At 38.9% G+C, this 22391-nt stretch overlaps 1 protein-coding gene across 1 annotated transcript in view; it reads left to right on the top strand.

The window, feature by feature from the left end:
• LOC149316845 (adenylate cyclase type 2-like) overlaps positions 1-22391 on the top strand; it is a 146733-nt gene that overhangs the window by 77495 nt on the left and 46847 nt on the right. Inside the window, exons 7-14 of the mRNA XM_089516382.1 lie at positions 1818-1945; positions 6335-6493; positions 7578-7710; positions 8255-8431; positions 10400-10443; positions 14278-14358; positions 16092-16161; positions 17598-17695. Of these exons, the coding sequence (XP_089372508.1) occupies positions 1818-1945; positions 6335-6493; positions 7578-7710; positions 8255-8431; positions 10400-10443; positions 14278-14358; positions 16092-16161; positions 17598-17695 (890 nt within the window). The remainder of the gene's footprint in view (positions 1-1817; positions 1946-6334; positions 6494-7577; positions 7711-8254; positions 8432-10399; positions 10444-14277; positions 14359-16091; positions 16162-17597; positions 17696-22391) is intronic.

Genomic DNA, 22391 nt, shown 5'->3' with positions numbered 1-22391 from the left:
GCTTGCTGATGTAGACTTTGCATTTTATTTTGTCACAACCTGGGGAGGAGGGAAGAACATCTCATCACAGTTTCTTCTTAGAGAATTAGAGAGGGATGATAAAACAAACTGCTGTTCTGTATAAGAATAATACAAAAACTGTTTGTGGAAGACATTAAGAAATTGAGTAATTTTTATTACCTTCCTTTTCTGGAATAACAAATTGGGAAAGGACTAAGAAGAAAGTTTTGGCAGTCCCTTAGAAAACTGGCCACAAAAACACTTTGTTCTGTCAGATATATCATCATTCTGATTGGTTTTTTATTGAGTTGTATAGGTATGTTTTTTCCCCAATTATAGTAGTGCTGAAAGTAGTTGGCACAATATTATAAGGCAAAATGCTTGAATTCCAGAATTGCTGCTCATTATTCAATAGTACATTACATTTGGATTAATTCAGATGATAAAATGGCATTAAAAGAGATCAGTAAGGAGTAATGTGCTCAGTCATGGGGATGACTATAGTTTTTTTGTTTTGTTTTTTACTTTTGTATATTTTTATGTCATTTTATACTGTTTGTAGCTAGTTGATTTCAATAATTTTTAAAACATTGATTGTAAAATTGTTTAAATGGTTTTATCTATGACCTGCATTGGGTCCCTTTTCTGGTAGAAAGGCCATATAGAAATGAAATGAAATAAATATAGGACAAGGGATTAATATTTTAGTGATCTAGGACAGTGGTACTCAAATGGTGGGAGGGGGAGCAAGGAGGATGCAAGAGTTGCTTAAGCTGGGTGCAAGACCTGAAGGCACTGATCTCTTCTCTTCCTCCTAAACTTTTTATGTGTAAAATCTATACATGTGTTGAGTTAAATATTGAATTTACTTAAATAAGTTCTCTAATTTGGATGATTATTATTTCCTTGTAAAATGTTAAAATATGAATATACATGAATGTGCAAATGAAAATACGCAAATTAAATAAACATTTTTTATTCATATACTATGTGAAGAAGGGGGGCACGACATCCGCATGTAGATGAAAAGGGGGTCCCAAGCGTCAAAAGTTGAGTACCACTGTTCTAAGGGGTTTCTAACCAATATGAGACTTGTATAGGCTAAACCAGTACTGGGAAGGAAGGAGAGAAATATCAGTGAGAAGGAAAGGTGGGAATGAACACTGAGAACACTGGGGCTGGATGGGAACTAAGTCATTTTTAACCAAGGCAAAGCTTGTACAGGTTTGAATGAGAATCCGAGAAAAGAAGAAACAGGAGAGCAAGATGGAAAAAGAGAAGACAGGCAAAGAAGAGAGGAGAGAAAAGTACCAGGTGGTGTTGGTGATGGTGGAACTAACAGGTGTTAGTTAGAGAAATCTGGTACTTCTGCTATTACTGACATATAAGAATTCAGCAACATAGCAGTATAATTTCAAAGGCTAAGATTAGGAAGCATTATTGTTCTTGCAAGTGCCCTAATAGGCGCAACAACAAATATCCTGTGTTTAAAATTTTCAGACTTATTCCCAAAGGATCTCTCTATTTTTGTACCATGCAGGAGGTTTTTATTTAATTTCCTACATTCCTGGATATTGCATAGCCTTTGTGTGCTTCTGATTGAACACATCAGGGAAAGTAGGTCAGTGGAAATGGGATGCACAAAGCGCACTCACAGCTCTTCTCAGCCTGCACATTCCAGCCCAGTTATCTTCCTCCTCCTGTTATCATTAGTTTATTAGATGCTGTGAGGTACATCCAGCTATTGCAGCCCTTCTGGTAAGCTTCATGTAGCCACTGTGGCCATATCCTAATGTATCCCTTTTTTTTCTCTTCAGGAAAATGAATGTATGAGAATTAAAATCTTAGGAGATTGCTATTACTGTGTATCTGGCCTTCCAATATCTCTTCAGAATCATGCCAAGAATTGTGTGAAAATGGGACTTGACATGTGTGAAGCCATAAAGTAGGTATAAACATTTTAAATTATTTTTGTCCTTCACCACTCTCCTAATAAACCCCATGCAATTGCTTTTAAATTTGTGTGTCTTTCTTTGGTTTATATACCTGTATCTATATATCTTTTTTGTGATGCAGTGTACTTACTTTGTTTACACACACACACACACACACACTGTATTCATGTAAACCTTTCCCCCAATACTGGAGTCTAGGCAGTTTACACACTGTTAAAACAGTTACAAAGCCTTAAATGAAAACATACAAAAAATTATTATTAAAATGCAGTGACATTATCCATTGAAATCAAAAGCAATTAAAATAAATCCATTGAAAATATTAGCATCAATTATGATAAGCAAAACAGCAGCTATTAAAAGACTTGACAGTCAGTTTCTAAACAGTAAAGTTTTCAATTGCTAATGGAAGCACAGCAAAGAAGAATCCATCCTGCTCCTCTTGGGGAGCAGCCATTGAGTAAGCCTTCTCCTGTGTTCCCACCAAACATGCCTTGAAAGCTGGTGGGACCAAGAGAAGGGCTTCCCCAGAAGATCTTAGAGCCCAGGTAGACTCATATTGGAAGATACATACAGCAACCTTCCCCAACCCAGTGGCCCCAACATACAGAATCACTGCCTATTTTGGCCAGAACAGAGGGCCCAGCACATCCAGAGGACAGCAGGTTCAGAAGGTGGATTTGTGGAAGTATTTCAAAGTCACTGTTCAGCCCAAGGAAGCTCCCAATTTAAAAACTTTACAACATGATAACACACACAACACAAAAATTAAGAGCCAAATGGGGGAAAGAAGACATTTACAATTTAACTCTTTTAAAAATCGTAACATTAATTCATTTAAAATAGCAGAGAAGCCATTCCAAATAAAAAGATTTTAATGGCCTACCTAAAACTAAGCAAAGATTTGGAAGAATTCCACAGTTAAGATGCTACTACATTAACAGCCGTATTCCATGTTCGGATATTCCTGGTCCTTTGTAGTGGTATGGAACCATGCAGAAGTGCCTCTTCATATGGGAGGGTTTGATTTTGAAGAGTTGTTTGTTTGTTGTGTGCCTTCAAATAGTTTCTGATTATTCCAATGATATGGCACAGGGTGTTCTTGGCAAGATTTATTCATACTGGGTTTGCCATTTCCTTCCTCTTAGGTTGAGAGAGTATGAATTGTGTAAGGTCACCCCATGGGTTACCATGGCTGAGCAGGGATTCATACTCTGGTCTTGCAAACTCTTGGTCTAAAGCTCAAACCACTACACCATAGTGACTCTGGTTTTTGTTTATTTGCTTTTTGTTATCCTGGTCCTAAATCATGAATGAAATATTTTTCCCCATAGTCACACAAATTATTGCATATTAGAACATGTACAAGACAATTTAGACAGCAGCACAGATGTAGACAGTGATGGTTTCTAGAGTAACAAAGTGAGATTAAGAAGCTTACAATTTTAGTTCTGATAGTGGAAGATGTAGTAGAGCTCAGTGCTGTAAATAGTTGCTGCCACATTGAAGAATTAATGCAATTTGACACTGCTTTAATTGCAATGGCTCCCTCCTGTCGAATCCTGGGATTTGTGGTTTGTTGTGGCACTGGAGGTCTCTGGTAGAGAAGGTTAAATACCTCACACAAGTACAAACCCCAGAATTCCATAGCATTGAGCCATAGCTGTTAAAGCAGTGTGAGACTACATTAATTTTGCAGTGTAGATGCAGCCTAGGAAACTCAAGAATGTTAAACAGAAAGTAGGAAGCAGGAATGGGGTTGTTGAATGGTAAGTCAACATGTCGGTAAATCCCATTTATTCAGTGGGTCTACTCTAGCTTATCAAAAGGACCTGGGCTATTTTGTACTGCTTATAGAGGAGGCAAGGGGCTTTAATCATATCAGATAACAACACCTTCCATACACAAAATCACAGCTAGCTTTTAGTATATAAAAGTGCTCAAAACTCAGTTAGATGTAGTGCTTAGGGGATTTGGACCTCAGGTCAAAGTCAGAAAAAGCTGAATTGAAGCCCTTGCTTAGCCACATAGCTTATGCCCAGTAGCCTAAGCTACTGTATGTATATACTGGAAAGATAAAATGAAATAGCTTGCATATGAATCTCAGTGAGCTCCATGAGGAAGGCTGTGGGACAGACTGTGATAAATAAACATATCTCTGCCAGATAGAGTTGATGCAACGACTACTCCTTAGTCAAGAGTAACTGTTGTTTCCATTAAACTTGTTGAGAAATTCAAAGTCTTAATTACAGATATAAATGTTGCTGGACATCCTGCATGCACTGATAAGCACACAATGGCAACATCTTTTATTATCTCTTTTGGTGCAGCTCCAGTTTTCTTAGTGCTCATTAAGTCATATGAATTCCTAATGCTTGTTGTGCAATCAGTAATTTTATCTTAATTTTATGGATTAGGCAAAACAGTTAAAATTGACCTCCGTTCTTTAAATATAATCCTCGTTGTTTTCCTTCATTAGTCATTTCCCCCCTTTCATTTCTTTGTGTTTTTAAAAATAGTCAGATCATGGGATGACTTTCTGAAATAAATTCCTGTTGAGAAAATGATACTGGGAATAGTAAAGAAACTGTCTAAAATTATACATAGAACAAAATATGTGTCAGGTTGAAGGATGGGTAGCTTTTCAGAAGATTCAGCTACCGGTGGGAACCAAGGAAGAAACTGGTGCAGGCAAATCAATTATGTAAATGGGAAAGAAATGCTGTGGGGAAAGGACAAAAGGATAACACAAGCCACATTTATCTACTTAACTAGTCCAAAGCACTCCAATTTTGGTGATGAAGATGATGGCTCAGTGATGTATAGGGAAGTCAAGAATATTGTCATTCACAGAAAAGATGTCTCAACATGTCAAAAGAATTGTCAAGTTTTGCACAAAATGCATTCTTATTTGTGTGCACAAGACAATCAAGGTTATCGCATGGGGGCAAAAACGTCACCCGATGTGTTCTAACGAGCACGAGCGCGGGCGCACACGGAGCGTGATGGGAACCTGATGGGGCCCAGAACCCTAGTTTACCGCACGGTGGAACACCGCCGCTGCCGCCGGGCATTCCCATCGGGTTCCCGATGTGTTCCAGGAGGTGCCATTTCTGGGAACGCTTTTGAAACTGTTTCCAGAAATGGCGCCTCCTGGAACACATCGGGAACCCGATGGGAATGCCCGGCGGCAGTGGCAGCGTTCCACCGTGCGGTAAACTAGGGTTCTGGGCCCCATCGGGTTCCCATCACGCTCCGTGCGCACCCGCGCTCATGCTCGTTAGAACACATCGGGGGACGTTTTTGCCCCCATGCGATAACCTTCATAGTATCTCATATGCAAAATAACTGGCAACCAGCAGCCGGTGGAGTTATTGCAACAAAGGTGTCATGCATCCTTATAACTTACCCTAGTCAATAGTCCAGTTACAGAATTTTGGACCAACCGGTCTCCAAACCCTTTCTTTCTAAATACACTTTGTACAGCTCCTTGAATTAGTTGCAAAGGAATTTGAAATAAAAAAGTTGAAATTTTAAAAAAAAATGAATTTAAATTATATAAAAATAAAATAAAAATAAAATTTTAATTTTTATCCTGCTTTTTGCCAAGCAATCAAAGCGGCATACAATAGACTAAAATATATCCATATATACACAGTACCCTCCCTTAAAACAAGATTAAACAGTATAAAATTAAAACTAACATTTTAAAATCCAAACAATAACCATGGGCAGAGTTCAATAAATAGGGAAGTCTTATTCGTGGCCAAGTGTTTTATTCCAGGAAGGCCTGCAGGAAGAGATCTGTCTTAATGGCTTTTTTGAAGCTCTCTAGATTGGTAATTTGACGGATCTCGTCCGGCAGGCCATTCCATAAATTGGGAGAGGCTGCAGAATATATCCTCTGGGAGGTTGCCGTCAATTTGGTGTTTAAGGACTGTAGTAAATTCCTCTCAGAGGACCTGAGTGTACAGGGCGGATTGTATGGAAGGAGGCGATTCCTTAGATAGGTTGGGCCCAAGCCATGTAGGGCTTTAAAGGTGATAACCAACACCTTGTACTGTGCCCGGAAACTGATAGGCAGCCAATGGAGTGACTTCAATATTGGTGTTATATGGTCACTCCTTGCTGTTCCTGTGACCAACCTGGCTGCCATATTCTGTACCAACTGGAGTTTCCAGACTAGGCACAAGGGTAGCCCCATGTAAAGTGTGTACTATATCTATACTACTTATATATACTATATCTATACTACTTTTACAATGAAATTAACCAAAGCAGTGGATAAATAAAATAATTGTGTGAAAATGACACATAATTCTGTTTGGTCTTTAATAGTCCAAAGAATAATACCTGTGATAATTATTTCTCAATAACAGGAAGGTCAGAGACGCAACTGGAGTTGATATTAATATGCGAGTAGGAGTGCACTCGGGAAACGTTCTCTGTGGTGTGATTGGACTACAAAAATGGCAGTATGATGTATGGTCACATGATGTTACACTGGCCAATCACATGGAAGCTGGAGGAGTTCCTGGGTAAGACCGATTTCCATTTAGCATGTATTTTGATCTCCGCCCACACATACATATAAATAAGCATATAGAGCATGTCAGAAAGTAGTGGTGCTAGTGGGGGGAACAGGGGATGATCAGAAGGCAAAACTACTGTGCAGTTTTTAAGACTATGGGGCTCTCTATGCACCAGGCAAGCCAATGATGTTGCCTGCCTGTCTGCCTTGGCTCACAGGGAAAAATATGTATTATTAATATACATGATTGTCCCTTATAAATTCCAGGCATCATTCTACCATCCTAGTTTGAGGTGACCCCACTAGGTCCATGAGCTACTCGTACTTTTCAGTCAGATTTCAAGAAGAGAGAATTGTGCATGTGCTCAACTCTCCAGCTGAAACCAACAGGACTACAGCTCACTTGTGTCTGCTAACACAATTCATGCACATTTCCTTATTGAGTTGTTCTGATCCATCATCATTTTATGTATGGCATAACAGCAAACTGAACACATAGATATCTCCCATTTGACAGAAAATAAATTGTGTTTGGAGACACATGAGAACTATTCTGCTGTTGGACGTACAGATCTAGCTATCTTAAGCTGCTTAGACAGTGGAGCATCTATGAAATAGAAACAGCTTTCACTTCTTCTTGAGAAAGAGAAGGATGTACGTGTTGAAACGTGTGTAGTAAATAAGTAGAGGGAATAGCTTGTGGAGCTACCCGCTGTTTAATTGAATGGAAAAACTATTAGAGGTAGCAGAGCTTCTTGTGTGTATTGGAGTCTAACTGTCCACAAGAATATTTGGACATATATTTGGGACATACAAGAAACTGAGGTGTGTCTTCTGTTAGGGAAGTCGGTGTTTTTCTGAAATAATAGAGGTAGAAAGAAGGCAGAGCTCTCTGCTTTTGTTTTGTTTAGCAGAAAAGCTGCATCCATTAAAAACATTTGTATATATATTTTCCCATTTTATTTATGTACATTTCATTATGCTTCTACAGTTGTGGCAGATATTTCTCAGTACCAAAGCAAACAGTCAAAAAGCAATGTTGCCTTCTAAATGTTGTGTAATGGTCATTTTAAAATAAACCATAATTTCAGCCGTGTTCACATTACTTCAGTCACCTTGGCTCACTTGAATGGAGCTTACAAAGTGGAAGATGGCGATGGAGATGCAAGGGATCCATATCTCAAGGAACATAATGTGAAAACCTACTTTATAATCAATCCTAAGGTTAGTAGTACATCTTTTGTTTTTTGTACATAGTCTCTTGTGTTTAAAAATAGTACAAACACCAAAAGAGCAATATTTTTTCCTATATATTTGAGATCATTTTGTCTTTGTTACCTGGATTCTGCAAGAAATATAGCAATGAGCATCTAACATTCATACGCACATCATTTTTGATTTTGGAGCATTTGAATCTTTCTGTTACAAAATTGAAGCTACACAGCATTGTAGTATTTTGGGGGGGTTGGGTACGTGCTTGTGTTCTGAGAAGATGACTGAAAAAATGTAAACGAGGATATCCTAAGAAAATCATTGGGGATTTTTCACAAAAAAAGTTGATAGCCTTTCTGCACACGGGAAATATGCCTGCTTAAAATCTCATTAGCCAGGAGGATAAGTCAATAAAATTTTCAGTGCTTTGGTCTTTCACTGCTACCCCACTCAAAAAGCAATGAGCAGAGCTGGAATAAAATATGGAAAATAGCAAATCATGCACAAAATCAATGTTTTTGCCATCTCTTTTGTGTCCAATTTACATTCTAACTAGGAAGAAAAACGAAGTCCACAGCATCATTTCCGACCTCGCAATACACTGGATGGAGCTAAAATGAGAGCATCTGTTCGTATGACTAGGTATTTGGAGTCATGGGGAGCTGCCAAGCCATTTGCTCACTTACACCATCGAGATAGCATGATTACTGAAAATGGCAAGATCAGCACCATGGTATGGGCTTTCTAGATCCTTTCAATTACTGGATTTTTTTAAGAGAAGTAAATATTCTTATTAAGATATTTTATTTTGTTACCATATTCCAAACCATTTACCAAACAATAAAACAGCTGCATTTATATACCGCTTCATACTGAACTAGCAGTGTCTAAGCAGTTTACAACTGTAAGCTAATTGCCCCCAACAACCTGGGTCCTCATTTTAGCAACCTCAGAAGGATGCAAGCCTGAGTCAAGCTTGAGCTCTGGCTAGTACTGAACTTGCAACCTTATGGTTTTGAGTAAGTGGCTGTAGTACAGGCATTTAACCACTGCACCACTAGGGCTCTTTCATATTTACTAATGCTTTTGTTAAATTAACATACTGGAAGTACCTCTAAGGATGTTTTGGACCCACTGGTATATAGGAGACACAAATAATAGAAAGCAGAAGTGTTATTGGCAATTAGTTGGCTTGTCTTTATAGGACTCTGATGCGAACTTTGACTATGATAAATTCTTCCCTCCAATATCAAATGTGGCTGGGCCCATCCAGGCCTATCTGTCTGAAAACAAAATGAAAGGCTACCCAAAACACTGATTTCTTGCACATCCCTAGATATGTAGAAATGTTTTTATTTCTACATTAAGAAAATATATGTCTTTCGTAAACATCCAACAGGACTGGTTTCTGGGAACTATAAAATCTTAAGGGCGGTTGGGTTGCAGGATTATATAAAAACTGAGAAACAGGAGGAAACTATAGAGTAGAGAATTGGTTTAGCCAAACTCTAGACAGCTTATAGTATTCTTGAATACTTGCATTATATAGTGAGGTTCAGAAAGAGAGAAAAGAAAAAAATCATATATTTTCTCTTCCCAGATCTCTAGACTTCCTTCACCAGCTCCACTGTCATTCAGTAATAAACTTTCCAGGTTTGGGTCCTGAGTCCTTTAGCAGTCTGTAGTGAAGCATGAATGGAAGTATGTGTCCCACAATTGGTGTGCACCTCTACAAAGCCATTGTTGTGAGCCTCAGCCACCCCCACTCCAATATGCTTCTGAAATTGGTAGCAAACTGAATATTCCCTTTCAAAATAAACTTTTAAAGTAGTTTTTCTTGTTTGCTGCAGAATTTCAGCAGTGTAGGAGTGGGGGTGTAGCTGGGTCAGAGGGGGACAGAAATTAGCCTATCTGTATGACTAGGGAAGGTTTTACGCGAGTGGAAAGGAAAAGAAATGTCTTCCTTAAAGCCCCAAACAATGCTACTAGATACTAAAACAGCATGCACTTCTACTGTTTGGTGGAAGAGGAACTGTGGGTGGTTTCTGCTTTCATGTCCTGCAGGTAGGAGCTAAAATGCAGTTTGACACCACTTTAGCTGCCAACACTCAATATTGTTGAATTCTGGAGTTGCAGTTTCTTGTGGCAGCAGGGTTCTCTGAGAGAGAAGGCTAAGTATTTCACAAAATTACAAATCTCAGAATTTCATAGCATTGAGCCATGGCAATTAAAGTAGTGTCAAATTGTATTTTTTTCTGCAATGCAGATTAGCCCAAAATAACAACTTGGTCACTAAAAGAAGCAGGGTGCTGCTCTAGATGAACCTTTGCTCTGATCCACAAGAGCTCTCCTTATCCCCTGTTATCCACAACTCATAAATTTGTCAGGCTTGTGTCAGTTTGCTTTCAAATAGCTCATGCAGTTAAAACCACCAGTCTTACATGCACTTATGAAGGAGAAAAGCCTATAGAATTCAGTGGGACCTATCTCTGCTTAGACACAAAGGTGATTGCATGGCTTGGGTACAACTCTGGTCCTTTAATGGCAATTTTGTCATATGTTTTAATTTAAGTTTGCATGGGAGGTGGACAAATTGTACACTGACTCTTGGTTTGCAATGTACTACACCTTATATATTCAAAACCAAAAATATTTTGTAAGACTGAGTAGTTGGATAATGTTTGCTGTTATTCTCTTTTAGGATATGCCTATGGGTCAGTATAATTTCCAGCGCTGTAGAGAAAGGTATGCATTAGTTTTTTAACATTAATTCCACAGTAGAATAGCCCACTTCCTTTAACCAGCAGTCCCAAATCCATCTGAACAGTTGCTCAGTTCACTAGGGTAATTTTATACAGCTATTAGGATTGCTATTGAAATAATAAACATCTCCTTGCAAATGGGCGTTGTCATTTTGGTGCTAATAGGCCATCAGAATACAAAATATTTTGTATTCTAATAGGGTTACCATAAATTGGAAATGACTTGATGGCACACAACAACAAAACAAAGAAGTGTGTAGCCAAAGAATTGATTGGTTATTTCACACTTATAGGTGACATTTCAGCAAATCAACCAACTAAACGTTGGAGCCTTGTTGCCAAGTCACAGTGCTTCAGGGACCATATAAGTCAAAAGTAGGAAAATTCCTCCATCAGAATACATGCCAGACTCTTTTTTTTTTTTACCCAGCAACCTTGTGGCCCCTTGGTTCCTTCCCTTCTCAATTCCCTTCCTTCTGGCTACCAATATACAGTGCCTCTTGTTTTTAGTACATATATTTAGCTGTCTAACAGTTCTACTGTCTTCTTGGCTTCTCCTTCTACAGCTCTATCAATCATTTGTTTCGCAAGTGTTACCCTAGGATCCAGGCCCCAGTCACCCCTTGTTGGTTTATATCAGATTAATATAAAAAAGGGATGTTACCGGCAGATAACCAGAAGGGGACAGCCTAGCACAAGAAAACAGCCATACCATATTAGGAAATCTGGATAGCTCAGCATGAGGGAAGCCAAGGCACTTAGCCATTATGTGATCATCCAAGATCGGAATCAGGGTAATCCCTTCACCAAGGAGTGTGATGGTGGGACCTTGACCTGGTGATTGCTTGCATACAACAGACAAAGAAGGTTTCCTTCTGGGAATGAAATTGTTTTGTTTGAGGACATTCACGCTGATTGTCCAGTCATTCTTGCATATCTCATTCCATTCTTCCCTCCTGGGAAAGTCATTTAACTTCTAAAAAAAAATCATTTAACTCCTGAAACACTGTCCCAGGACCCATTTCTTGCTATAAATACATGTGCCTGGACAATAGCAATTTGGTCTAGTTTGAAGCCAGACAGAACTTCTGTTTAGTTTCAGTTGGACACCTCAGCAGCCTCCCACCACAACTATCGCAGGTGGCTACTGAGCCATCTTCATTCTGGTAACACTGCAGTTGGAGCTACGCTTCAGGGTTAGTGTAGTAGTGGCTCTTTAAAACCCTGCAACTTGCTGTTTTTTACTACCTTTGCATTGTGTGTGAGAGAGAAAGAGTGTGTGTCGCTGTGTGTGTTGATTCCCCTTTTATAAATAAACTAAACTAATTTGGAATTTGGTATCTTTGGGTTTGGCACCAGTATACAAAGGCTTAAGATCCTAGCTTCATATTACCAAAGCACCCTCTCTAATTCCTATAGCACTAAATCAACTTCCCAATTGGATGCAATCTGTGGGTACCCTCTTGGGACCCCTGCAATTTAGGTAACACAAGGCTCTTGCTTTAAGGCCACTGCTTACACAGAGTGAAGCATTTCCTCTTCTGGTGTCCCTCATTACTTTATCTCTGGCAACTAGCATTCCTTCTTCCAACATAGGACATCCCTGTTTTTTTTAATGCTGTGTAATTCCTTCTAACTCCATTTTTTTTCTGGCTATTCCTTTCTTGTCCCATCCTCTAAGTCTTCTTAAGCCTCATTTCCACCTCCCTTTTTTCTGCTCCCTCTACCCCTATTCTGGGTTTCATGTCCTTTAGCCACTCTACTTATTTGAGCCTTTTCTCACTCCTCAGTTTGATCCCATCTGGAGTTTTAATCCCAGACAAACTATCAATTTTTAAATCATATAAATTGTGCACTATCCTAAATTTATTTCACTGCAAGTGGAAGAAAATGATGAGCATATTGATGGTTTTAGAAGATCAGATACTTCTAGTAACTTAGGGTCTGTTATGGACCAATAGTAAAGGAAAAGACTGTGCTTTGGTTTACATTGATCATTACTGCTCCTTTCAGTAGAAGTAATTTCATCTTCTCTTTAGGTTTGTTGTTGTATGCTTTCAAGTTGTTTCCAACTTTTGGCAACCCTAATGGCAACTCTATTATGGGGTTTTCTTGGCATATTTCTTCATAGGGGGTTTGACATTGCCATCCTCAGATGCTGAGAATATGTGAGTTGCCCAAGATCACCCAATGGGTTTCCATGGCTAAGTTAGAATTCAAACCCTGGTCTCAAGAGTCATAGTCCAACACTTAAACCACTACACTATGCTTCCTGTTTCTCTTTAGGTAGACACTGACAGGCAAGTGTAACTCTTCTTTTTCAGTGACAGTTCAAGAAACATGATGAATATCTTTTAAAGGAAAACTATCATTTCCATCCCAGCTACATCTTTCCTCTGGTAAAGGCCATTCTTGACTAGACCTTGTATGACAGCATCTTTCATTTTCACACCTCTCATGCTGCTTTCTAACACCTTTTCTCTTTTACTTCTCCTTGTTATCTTTTGGTTTAGAGACTGAGAATGAGAAAGTCTTGCTTGTTCCTCAGTAGATGTTTGGGTCACAGGCAGAGAAGCAAAGAAATTTTAGAGCTTTGAAAAGTGACTTTTTTAGGTTATGGGCAGGAGGGATAATGGCAACACTTCACCAATTTCTCAGAGGGTGGAGAACCCTGGAAGACACTGGACTCCCCCCAGAAAACTCTGGGAATTGTTTGATGAGAGTGCCGAGAATTTTTTGTTAGAGATTTCTGCAGTGGGCTACAGTCATCACCATCTCTCTCTGTCTCTCTTTCTGAGTGTGTATGTGTGTGAATAATATTTTACTATAGTTTACTCTGTAGTGCAGATTTGCTGCTAGAATCCTTCCCAATTTATGTTTTCTCTAGCTTCAAATCACTGCTTCAAAGCAGACCTACATACAATATATATAATGACAGCTTCATGTATTTAAACATGGCTCTGGCCTGAACACATGTAAAGGGAAATCTCGGGGTGTGATCTGAAGGTGTAGATTTGAAGCAGGTTATATGAGAGAGGTACTAATGGACAGCAGTGGCATCACTAGTGGGTATGAGGGATACAGACTGCATTGGGTAACACCCCATAATGGGGTGTCACCTGGTGGGGTGGTAGAACTGGAGAGAAGGATGCCTTCTGAATCTGATGTGGCAGCTACCACCACATTGAACTTGGAAAACCTTTTTGGGGCAGCTGCCTTCCAAGTCTGGCGTTGGACTTGGAAGGCCTTGTGGGGGGGACACTGCCTTCTGAGTCCAGCGTTGGACTGAGAAGGCTAGGGGGCAGGCTGCAGTAATGTCTGGCCATGCAGACATCACTGTTTGTGCTCACAATAAAGGCTTAGGTTTTTTGGGACAATTTTTTGACTAAAATTACATGAGTATATACAGTACTTCTTACAAACTTCAGTGTGATGTGATAACACAGCATCGTTGTCATTTTTTTCTTATTCATAGCTAGCAATATTTGTGATCACATTTTTACTTTTACTTGAGGCAGCCTTATAATCCTCTTGGTTTAATTGGTTCTAATCTAGATCCTAATCAAGCCACCTGATGGCAGCTGTACATTATGTCTGTCTAGGATGTGTCAGCAGCAAGTCATTTATATTGTAAAAGTCAGACGTTGGGTGCAGACCCATTTATGGGCAAGCTCCTGAAGAAAATAGGAGTGGAAAGCTAATTTTGTTGTTGTTTTCTCATCTCTTGGACTTTGCTGTAATTAATGCCATATTTTAGCTAGTCCCCCATCCCATCCTGGATACTCACTCTTTTCCTGCCTTCTTTTGTCCTCTACAGAACAAAATCTCAGAAGAAAAAGTTTGAAGAGGAACTGAATGAAAGGATGATTCGAGCAATTGATGGAATAAATGCTCAAAAGTATGTTTACACATAAAGCTGCCTCTGTACCACTGCTGTTCATATGATAGAATCAGAGTAGTAGCCATTTGAGGAACCTAAACGTCCTCTGGTATAACTTCGTTTGCTGGGACTGAAGGAACTATTTGAAAGTTCCTATCTGATTGTCCCCATATCATTCATATTATAAAATGACATAAAAGAGCCCATTAAGGCATGTTATGGGAATGACTATGGGAGAAGGGATTAATATTTTAGTGACCTTGGGCAATGATTCTCAAATGGCAGGGTGGAATCTCAAGACATGGAGGCTCTGATCCATCCTCCTCCTCCTCTTCCAAAACTTTTTATGTGTAAAAACTATACATGCGTTGAGTTAAATATTGAATATGCCTAAATAAAGCTGTTCTAATTTAAATGATGTAATTTCCTTATAAAATGTTAAAATATGAATATACATGAAAGTGCAAATGAAAATACATATATGAAATAAACAAAATATTTTTATTCATATACTACATCATGGTGGCATGACATCTGCATGTAGATGTAAAGGGCATCCAAAGGGTAAAAAAAATGAGTACCACTGACCTAGGAAATGTGTTTTAAATGGGAAGACAAGTGTTCTGGCCAAATGGCTCTAAGACTGGCACATAACACTCTGTAGAATGGGCTGCTTTATCCTCATCATTGTTAGAGATGGCCTGAATGCATGTCCCATTTGCATAGAGCATTTCTCATAGGGTGCTGCTACACCAGAGAATTAATGCAGTTTTACACCACATCAACTGAGTCGTGGCTCCATCCAGTGGAATCCTGGAATTTGTAGTTTGTTGTGGCACCAGAGCTCTCTGACAGAGAAAGCTAAATATTTCAAAAAAGTACAAATCCCAGAATTCCATAGTATTGGGGCACAGCAGTTAAAGTGGTGTCAGGCTGCATTAATCTGCAGTGTAGATACAATTCTGCAGTTAGAACCACAGAGAATGGAGCACACAGCCTATATAAAGAAATCTGCACACAGGAGCACCTGCCATCCATCCCCAAATGCATTTGTAATCTGGGGAGGGTGGGAGACTCTTAAAATCAGTGGGAGACATCTTAAAACATAATAATTTTTTATTTATTAGGGTTTCGTCTTTATGGGAAGCTTAGCATGCTAATTTCATTTAAGTGTGAAATTTGCACCTCATGCTCTCTGGTGGGTCTTCACTGACTAGCATATAACCTTGGGATCCCATTATGAGGCCTGTTTCATAAATGTCTCCATAGCATCAGGTAGCTACAAACAAAGCAGTTGCTTTCATAAGTGGTGTTGTGAGCTTTCAGAATAGATAATTGCCCCTTATAACAATATATTGCAATTTTTCACTTCAGCCTTTCATCATAAAATATGCCATCTGAAGATCTTTTTGCCAGTAAAGATTCTTCATATTATTCTGAAGATGGAGACTTTACATTTCAAATGTTAATGACTTTTATTCCCATTAAGTTGTCATGGCTTCCTGTAAAATAATCCCGGGGCCTATTGCACATTGATGAGAGTGCTAAGAATTCTGTCTTCAGTTCCTACTCCCTGCCTTCCCTGCCGAGAGGGGATATGGCTTGCCCATAACACAGACATCTCTAGACTGTTTCATTTCCTTCCATTGTAGAAAGATTTTTCCATTACTGCTCTTCCAAAAAACAAAACAAAAAAATGCTGGCAGCTAAGAGTTATAATTCTCTGTATGATCTTTCTTTTTGTCTCCCAGGCAATGGCTTAAGTCTGAAGATATTCAAAGGATATCTCTGCTCTTCTATAACAAGACATTAGAAAAAGAAGTAAGGTCATATTTAATGTGGAACTTTTTGAATTTTGATAATTAAAAAAGATAAAATAGTTGTAATTGGTCCCATTTTTACCTGTAGGTAGTCATGTGAGTTTGTGTGTGTGTGTCTCCCAAGTTCCCTGTCGACATATGGCAACCACATGAATTTCATAAGGATATTTTCTTAGACAAGAAATACTCAGAGATGGTTTTACCATTTCTTTCCTCTGAAATATAGCCTACAACACTTGGACAATATATGAATTCCTTAATAAGTGGTGCTGACATGAAATACAAGATTGACATGGCTTTTCTTACCTGTTCATCGCTGTTCTGTTTACTCTTCTCTCTGATATGCATTTGAGCAAACCAGGATTCTTGCTTTTTACATCATGTAAAGTACTTAAGACACAAGAATCCAGAACAGATGGGACAAATTATGGCTATTTTATCTCAGACTTTATCAGTAAATTTAAACACATTAATCTTCTCCAGGTTATAACATGACAAGCCTACCTATAGGACACTTTAGAGTCTACATAAATTTTTGTCTTATAGGTTAGAACCCTTGAAAGTTGTTGGTTTCATTGATATACCAGATATATTGTTCCTGACCCCAACAGGAAATCAAAGACTTTAATCACAATGGTGCTTACCATACCAACGTCATCATAGACTCTATCTTTAACAGTCCTGGTTGAGATTTGTCAGTCTATTGCCTGGAGAGGAATGAGCTATTTGGAATTTTTTTCGTCAAAGTGATCTTATTGATTTTTGATTCTGCATTTCATTGGAGTGTGTGCAAGAGATCTTCCTTGTGGATTGTGCCTTATCATTTGTTATAATCTAATAGTAGAGTTTATTTATATATATCACTTGAAAGAAATTCTGAGAGAGGCAAAACTATTAGTGACAGTACTTATTGTTGGTTATTTTCTTGCTGGATAGGGTTTGAGGAAGATATTAACTGGCTTAAGTTCATCTTAAGAAAGCCCTGCCCCATGGTTCCTCCCTCCCCCACAATTAATATTAAGAAGTATATTTCCTCTGTATCTGAACAGTGTATTTCACTATCATGTCTCATTGCTCTTACTCAGAGCTTTGAAGGGTTACTTTTTAAATGCAGCTCCATGTTGCTGCAAGATTCTGAGAGTTTTGATGTTGAAATTGATTGTGTTATTAATATTGTATAAAACCAATAAAATATTTTAAAAAAAGATACTGAGAGTTATGGTCAAAAAAGTACCTTTTTCAAGCTTAGCTATTTGATCTGTCGTGTATGGATTTTTCAAATCATTTTCTTTAAAGCAATCCAACTAATGACTATTATCTTGCCCATAAGCATTTGCCTGTTTAACATGAAAAGTATGTCAGTAATTATTCTGATTTTAGCAATTGTTTATAAATGTTTTTAGATTTTTTTATAATCTCTTTCTGATTTCGTTTTAGTATAGAGCAACAACTCTACCTGCGTTCAAGTACTATGTGACTTGTGCTTGTCTTATATTCTTCTGCATTTTTCTTGTGCAGATTCTAGTACTACCCAAGTAAGTGAGCAATGCATACAGCTCTTTGTTTATATCCATAAATACTATATAATTACTTTTGTACTTCTTCTTCGTTTTGTCTTTCTGGGCCTGTATGTCTGCCTTTTCCCCCTTTCTTCTTCATTTTGTCTTTCTTACTTTGTCTCTCTCAGTCTTTTCCTTACAAAAATACAATCAAGAACAACAAGGAAAATGAATAAGGAAATGATCTGCTACTTTAACAGAGATGATGGTTGTGATTAGGCTTCCCAAATTTGGTGCAAGTCACTGTGGGTTTCTGATACCTTCTCCCTTTCCCAAGCACCATTTTAACACCCTCTGATAAAAGCCTTCCTTTTCAATTTTCACTCTGTGGCCTAATTTGATGCTACTTCCTGCTACATCTTACTTCAGCTTGCCACATGGATACAGGAAAAATAGTAATATTATCTGGATTGCTTACCTGGTAGTCTTAATCACAACCTAGTAATTGTGCACCCATGCACAACTATGTAGCCTAAAGATGTATATAGATCTAAATGTTAATCTATGGCAGGATACAGACCGGCAAAAACGCTGGCCTGCATACGTACTAGGGTTGCCTCGGGGCATTGCTTATATACGCCCCGCAATCCTAATACGTCCTCCGTATGTCAAAATGGTGATGCCCTATCTACATGGGCGCCGCCATTTTGACATGGTGGATGCTTAGCATCTGCACGTCATGTCGTGGCCGTGACGTACAGGCACCGCTACAGGGCGCTTGTGGCACCCTTTCAGCGACGCAGAAAGGAGCTCCTTTTACCGCGCGTATCACTGTTGCAGTCTTTACACGGCCGCGCCAGCAATAAAGAAGAGAAAGGGGCCAAGCAGCCCCTTTCTCTCTCTCCTAGCCGCTGTTGGGGTGTCCTTGGGGCATGAAGCCCCAAGGATACCCCTTTCCAGGCCGGGGGGAAGTGCAGTTTTGCCGCTTCCCTGAAGCCTGGAAAAGCGGCTGATCGGGGCCTCCGGGGCTGCTGCTGAGGCCCTGATCCATCGGGGAAAGGGGTGGGTGCAGGCCACCCTAAAGAGGTGGTCTGTATCCCGCCTATGTGACCTTCTGTCAGCTGTCACCTAATACCAGCCAGGCTGCAACAGAGAGAGATGGAATGGAAAGCAGGACCACCAGCTCTACTGAAATGGGACTCCACCCCTGAACAGGACAGTGGACCCTTGATATCTATTGAGGTTTGGTTCCAGGACTCTCCGTGGATACCAAAATCCATGGATGCTCAAGTCCAATTAAATATAATGGCATAGTAAAATGGTATCCCTTATATACAATGGCAAAATCGATGTTAGCTTTTTGGATAGAGGTGTGTGTGTGTGTGTGTGTGTGTGTGTGTGTGTGTGTGTGTGTATTCAAGCCATGGATGGTTGAATTCATGGATAAAGAATCTGTGGATAATGGAGGGCCAACTGTATTTGGCTTGTTAATTAATTAATTATTATCCTGCCTTTCTTCTGGAATGGGATACAAGGCAGCTATTATTACAGGAATTACTACTGAAATTTCTGTATTGGTGCTTGTGCTTGCTGGTTTCTTCTCTCTTAATTCTTTTCCTCTTTTGGGATTATCTTTCTAATTATGACCGTATGGGAAGGGACTGTCTTGTTTTATTGACTGTATGTATGCCATTTAGGGAGACTTTTCAGCTGAAGAGCAGCTACACATCTTTTAAGTAATAGTGTTTGCAGTGTCACATCCTTTTTGAATATCTTTCCTCTTTGGATATCTTTCCAGTTTAAATTAATCCTTGATTAATCTAACTGATCAAAACAATGTGGCTTCCCAGTTTATTTATGAGTTATAAAGTACTTTACAGATCTTCTAATTTATCTGTGTCTCTGTGTTGAGTAATTACTGCTGTTCCCATTTATAGATGGGAAACTGAGAATATATAATAGAGCATGATCTCTTCAAGGTCAGTTCACGGGAGTTTGAACTTCTGAGTGCTAGGTATTGTTTGCAGAGACTGGAAAAGTCATTTTTGGACTACAATTCCTAGACTCCCTTAACCAGCATGGTTGGGGGCTTCTGGGAATTGAATCATGCCTCTGAACTTTAGTGAGGCCTGCAGCCATCCCAAATGCCTTTTTGACTATTCCAGAACCCAATTTTGGACATTATTTTCTGATACAAGCCATTTTAAATATGCGTGTTGTAATGCTTTATAGTGCCATATATAGTGTAATAATTGTAGAGCAATATAATTGTGTGTGTTTGTGTGTGCATGTGTATGTGTGTGTCAGCAGCATCACTAGGGTTGGTATCACCTGGTGCGGTAAGTCATGGTCTCACACCTATTGACTTTCCCATACTACAGCATATAGAATCCTTAGTAATGTTTTTGTACTAATGTTGCTCATAGATCATAATTCTCATATATCACTGAATGTAATGGTAATAGTTGTGACATAAACAACTAGCACAATTAAAACCATACTTTTAAATTACAATATCATACGCACAGCCTAAGTGTATTTACATATATATAGTTTCATGTGCTTAAAATGAAAACTAGGTAAAACGTGATATTTTAATCAAAATGATTAGAAATCCAGAATGGATCCTTGCCACACCCAGCCCTCTACTATTCCCAGTACCTCCACAGAAACACGACTTTATAAGTTCTTATGGGAGGTGCTGCCTCTCCCTCTTCTGCTTCTGTTATATACAAGACTTAAAATGAACAAACCTTTTACAATTCACATTACTGTTGACTTTTTAATACATGTATAAATAGGAAATGTTTGAGATATTGGAATGTGGGCTTTAGTACAGTCTGTTCAGTACACTTGAATTTCCAAAGAAACAACACTTGTGCCATTGATTGTCTGAAAGCAAAGGACACACATGCACACACTCTGTGTTCCAAAACAAAATCCCACCCATTTTATAAGGTTTTTATTTCTGCTGCACCTGGTAGAATAAAGTGAGTGTAGCCATGAATGTTTATATTCAGAAGATGTTTTAACAATGAAGCTCTTATGCACTCCAAACCTCCACAGTGATTGAAATCTCTTGAAAGCTTCATGAATGTACCAGAGGAAAAGCACAGACGTTGAAATTATCTGGCTCAAGCCAGAACACTTGAAGATGAAAATTAGTTTCTTGCAAGAATGTATCAATGAATATATTCATATATTCATATGAATCCTGAATCCTGAAAAATCAGGATGGACAGAAGATTTACTGCAGGATACTAGTGAGCCGGTAGCCAGTCTGCAGTGGATCAGATATTTTTGAAGCTCTGACCATCTAGCACCTTTGTGCTAATGGGATTCTTGCAAAGGTTGCTGGTTCAATCTCCTTGAGGCTCTTGGATCACCCTGACAGTGATCCTGGAAAATCTAGCTCCTAAGTATATAAAGAAAGCAAGATCCTTGAGAATATACCTAGTGTTTTCTCTTATCTGTTGCATGTCCACAGCTAACGTCAGAGATTAGGCAAAGCCTTATAAGGAATAGTCTCTTTCTTCTAGGCAGCATTTTTATCATTGAAATTGATACTTGTCGATATGAACAATTGTTGCTGTTCAGCTCCATGGGAAGTAGGGTTGCCATATTAAATAATGGACAAAATTTTGTACTTTTAATATTTAACAGATCCTGGATTAAGGAGATGTATCATAAAGGTCCATCGGGTAAAAACATTAGCTGATGCAACTCCTTATCCCCATTGTGTCTATTTACTGGCTGGGGAAGAAAGAGGTTGGAAGTGGCAGCAAAACATCCAGCTCTATTCCTACAGCAATTACATTGTCCTTTGTGACTCCTGAGGTCACAGAATACCTATTGCTTTGCAATTGCTACAGGAGTGGAGTGGAATGCTTCATCGCCACCCATTCCAATCTGTCTTTTTAAAATGACTGATAAATTCCAGTCTACTTAGAAACAGACAGTGAGGACTAAAATTGCTTCACTGGGTTTGTCTCCAGATCTTTTGCTCAGCATGGGATATGAAAAGGCTAATGTCACCATCAAACAATGGGTGATAGATATAAACAACAGCTAGACCTAGCTAGCGCCCCAACTTTTATTATTAGTGACTCCAACAGATATTTGGCATCACTTATGGCATATTTAGCAAAACCCGAAGTACCTAAACACTAGAGAGTCTTTACTTTGGCACGATGCCATGCCCTCCCTTCAGCTGTTCTTGAAGGCCAATATAAGATGATGTCCTCCTCAGACAGACTACGTCCCTGTGACTCTGGCCAAATAGAAGCAACAGAGCACGCATTACTCCAGCACTCATACTACAGGGAAATCCACCTCAGCCTTATCTCACCTCTGTTGTATAAACACCATGGACACACCAGTCAATTTTACACTGCTTTGCTGATTTTGGATACCAATCCTGATATAACATGTAATGTTGCCAGATTCTGTGCACCTGCAGTTAAAATCCATCAGGCAATGACCTCTGCAGTAGGCTAGTATTAATCTTGCCTTTGCCACACTGGATTTTAAAAGGATATTTTAAATATTGTTTTACCTGGTTTTTACCTTCCTTTTACCATTACCTTCTTTTATTCTGTATCCCCTTTTTACCTGTGCTGGTCTATGGCCATAATAAAGATGAACTGAACTGAACTGAACTCCCAAGTTGCATATAGGTTTTGAAAACTTTAGTTTAGTTTTCAAAGGCTTTCTTATTGCAAGAAGTAAATTG

Source organism: Sceloporus occidentalis, unplaced genomic scaffold, assembly GCF_023333645.1.
Source record: "Sceloporus occidentalis isolate IW3139 unplaced genomic scaffold, rSceOcc1.0.p SCAF_3, whole genome shotgun sequence".
Taxonomy (NCBI): Eukaryota; Metazoa; Chordata; class Lepidosauria; order Squamata; family Phrynosomatidae; genus Sceloporus; species Sceloporus occidentalis.
The sequence above is the reverse complement of the archived record's forward strand: the minus strand, read 5'-3'. Positions and strand labels throughout refer to the sequence as shown.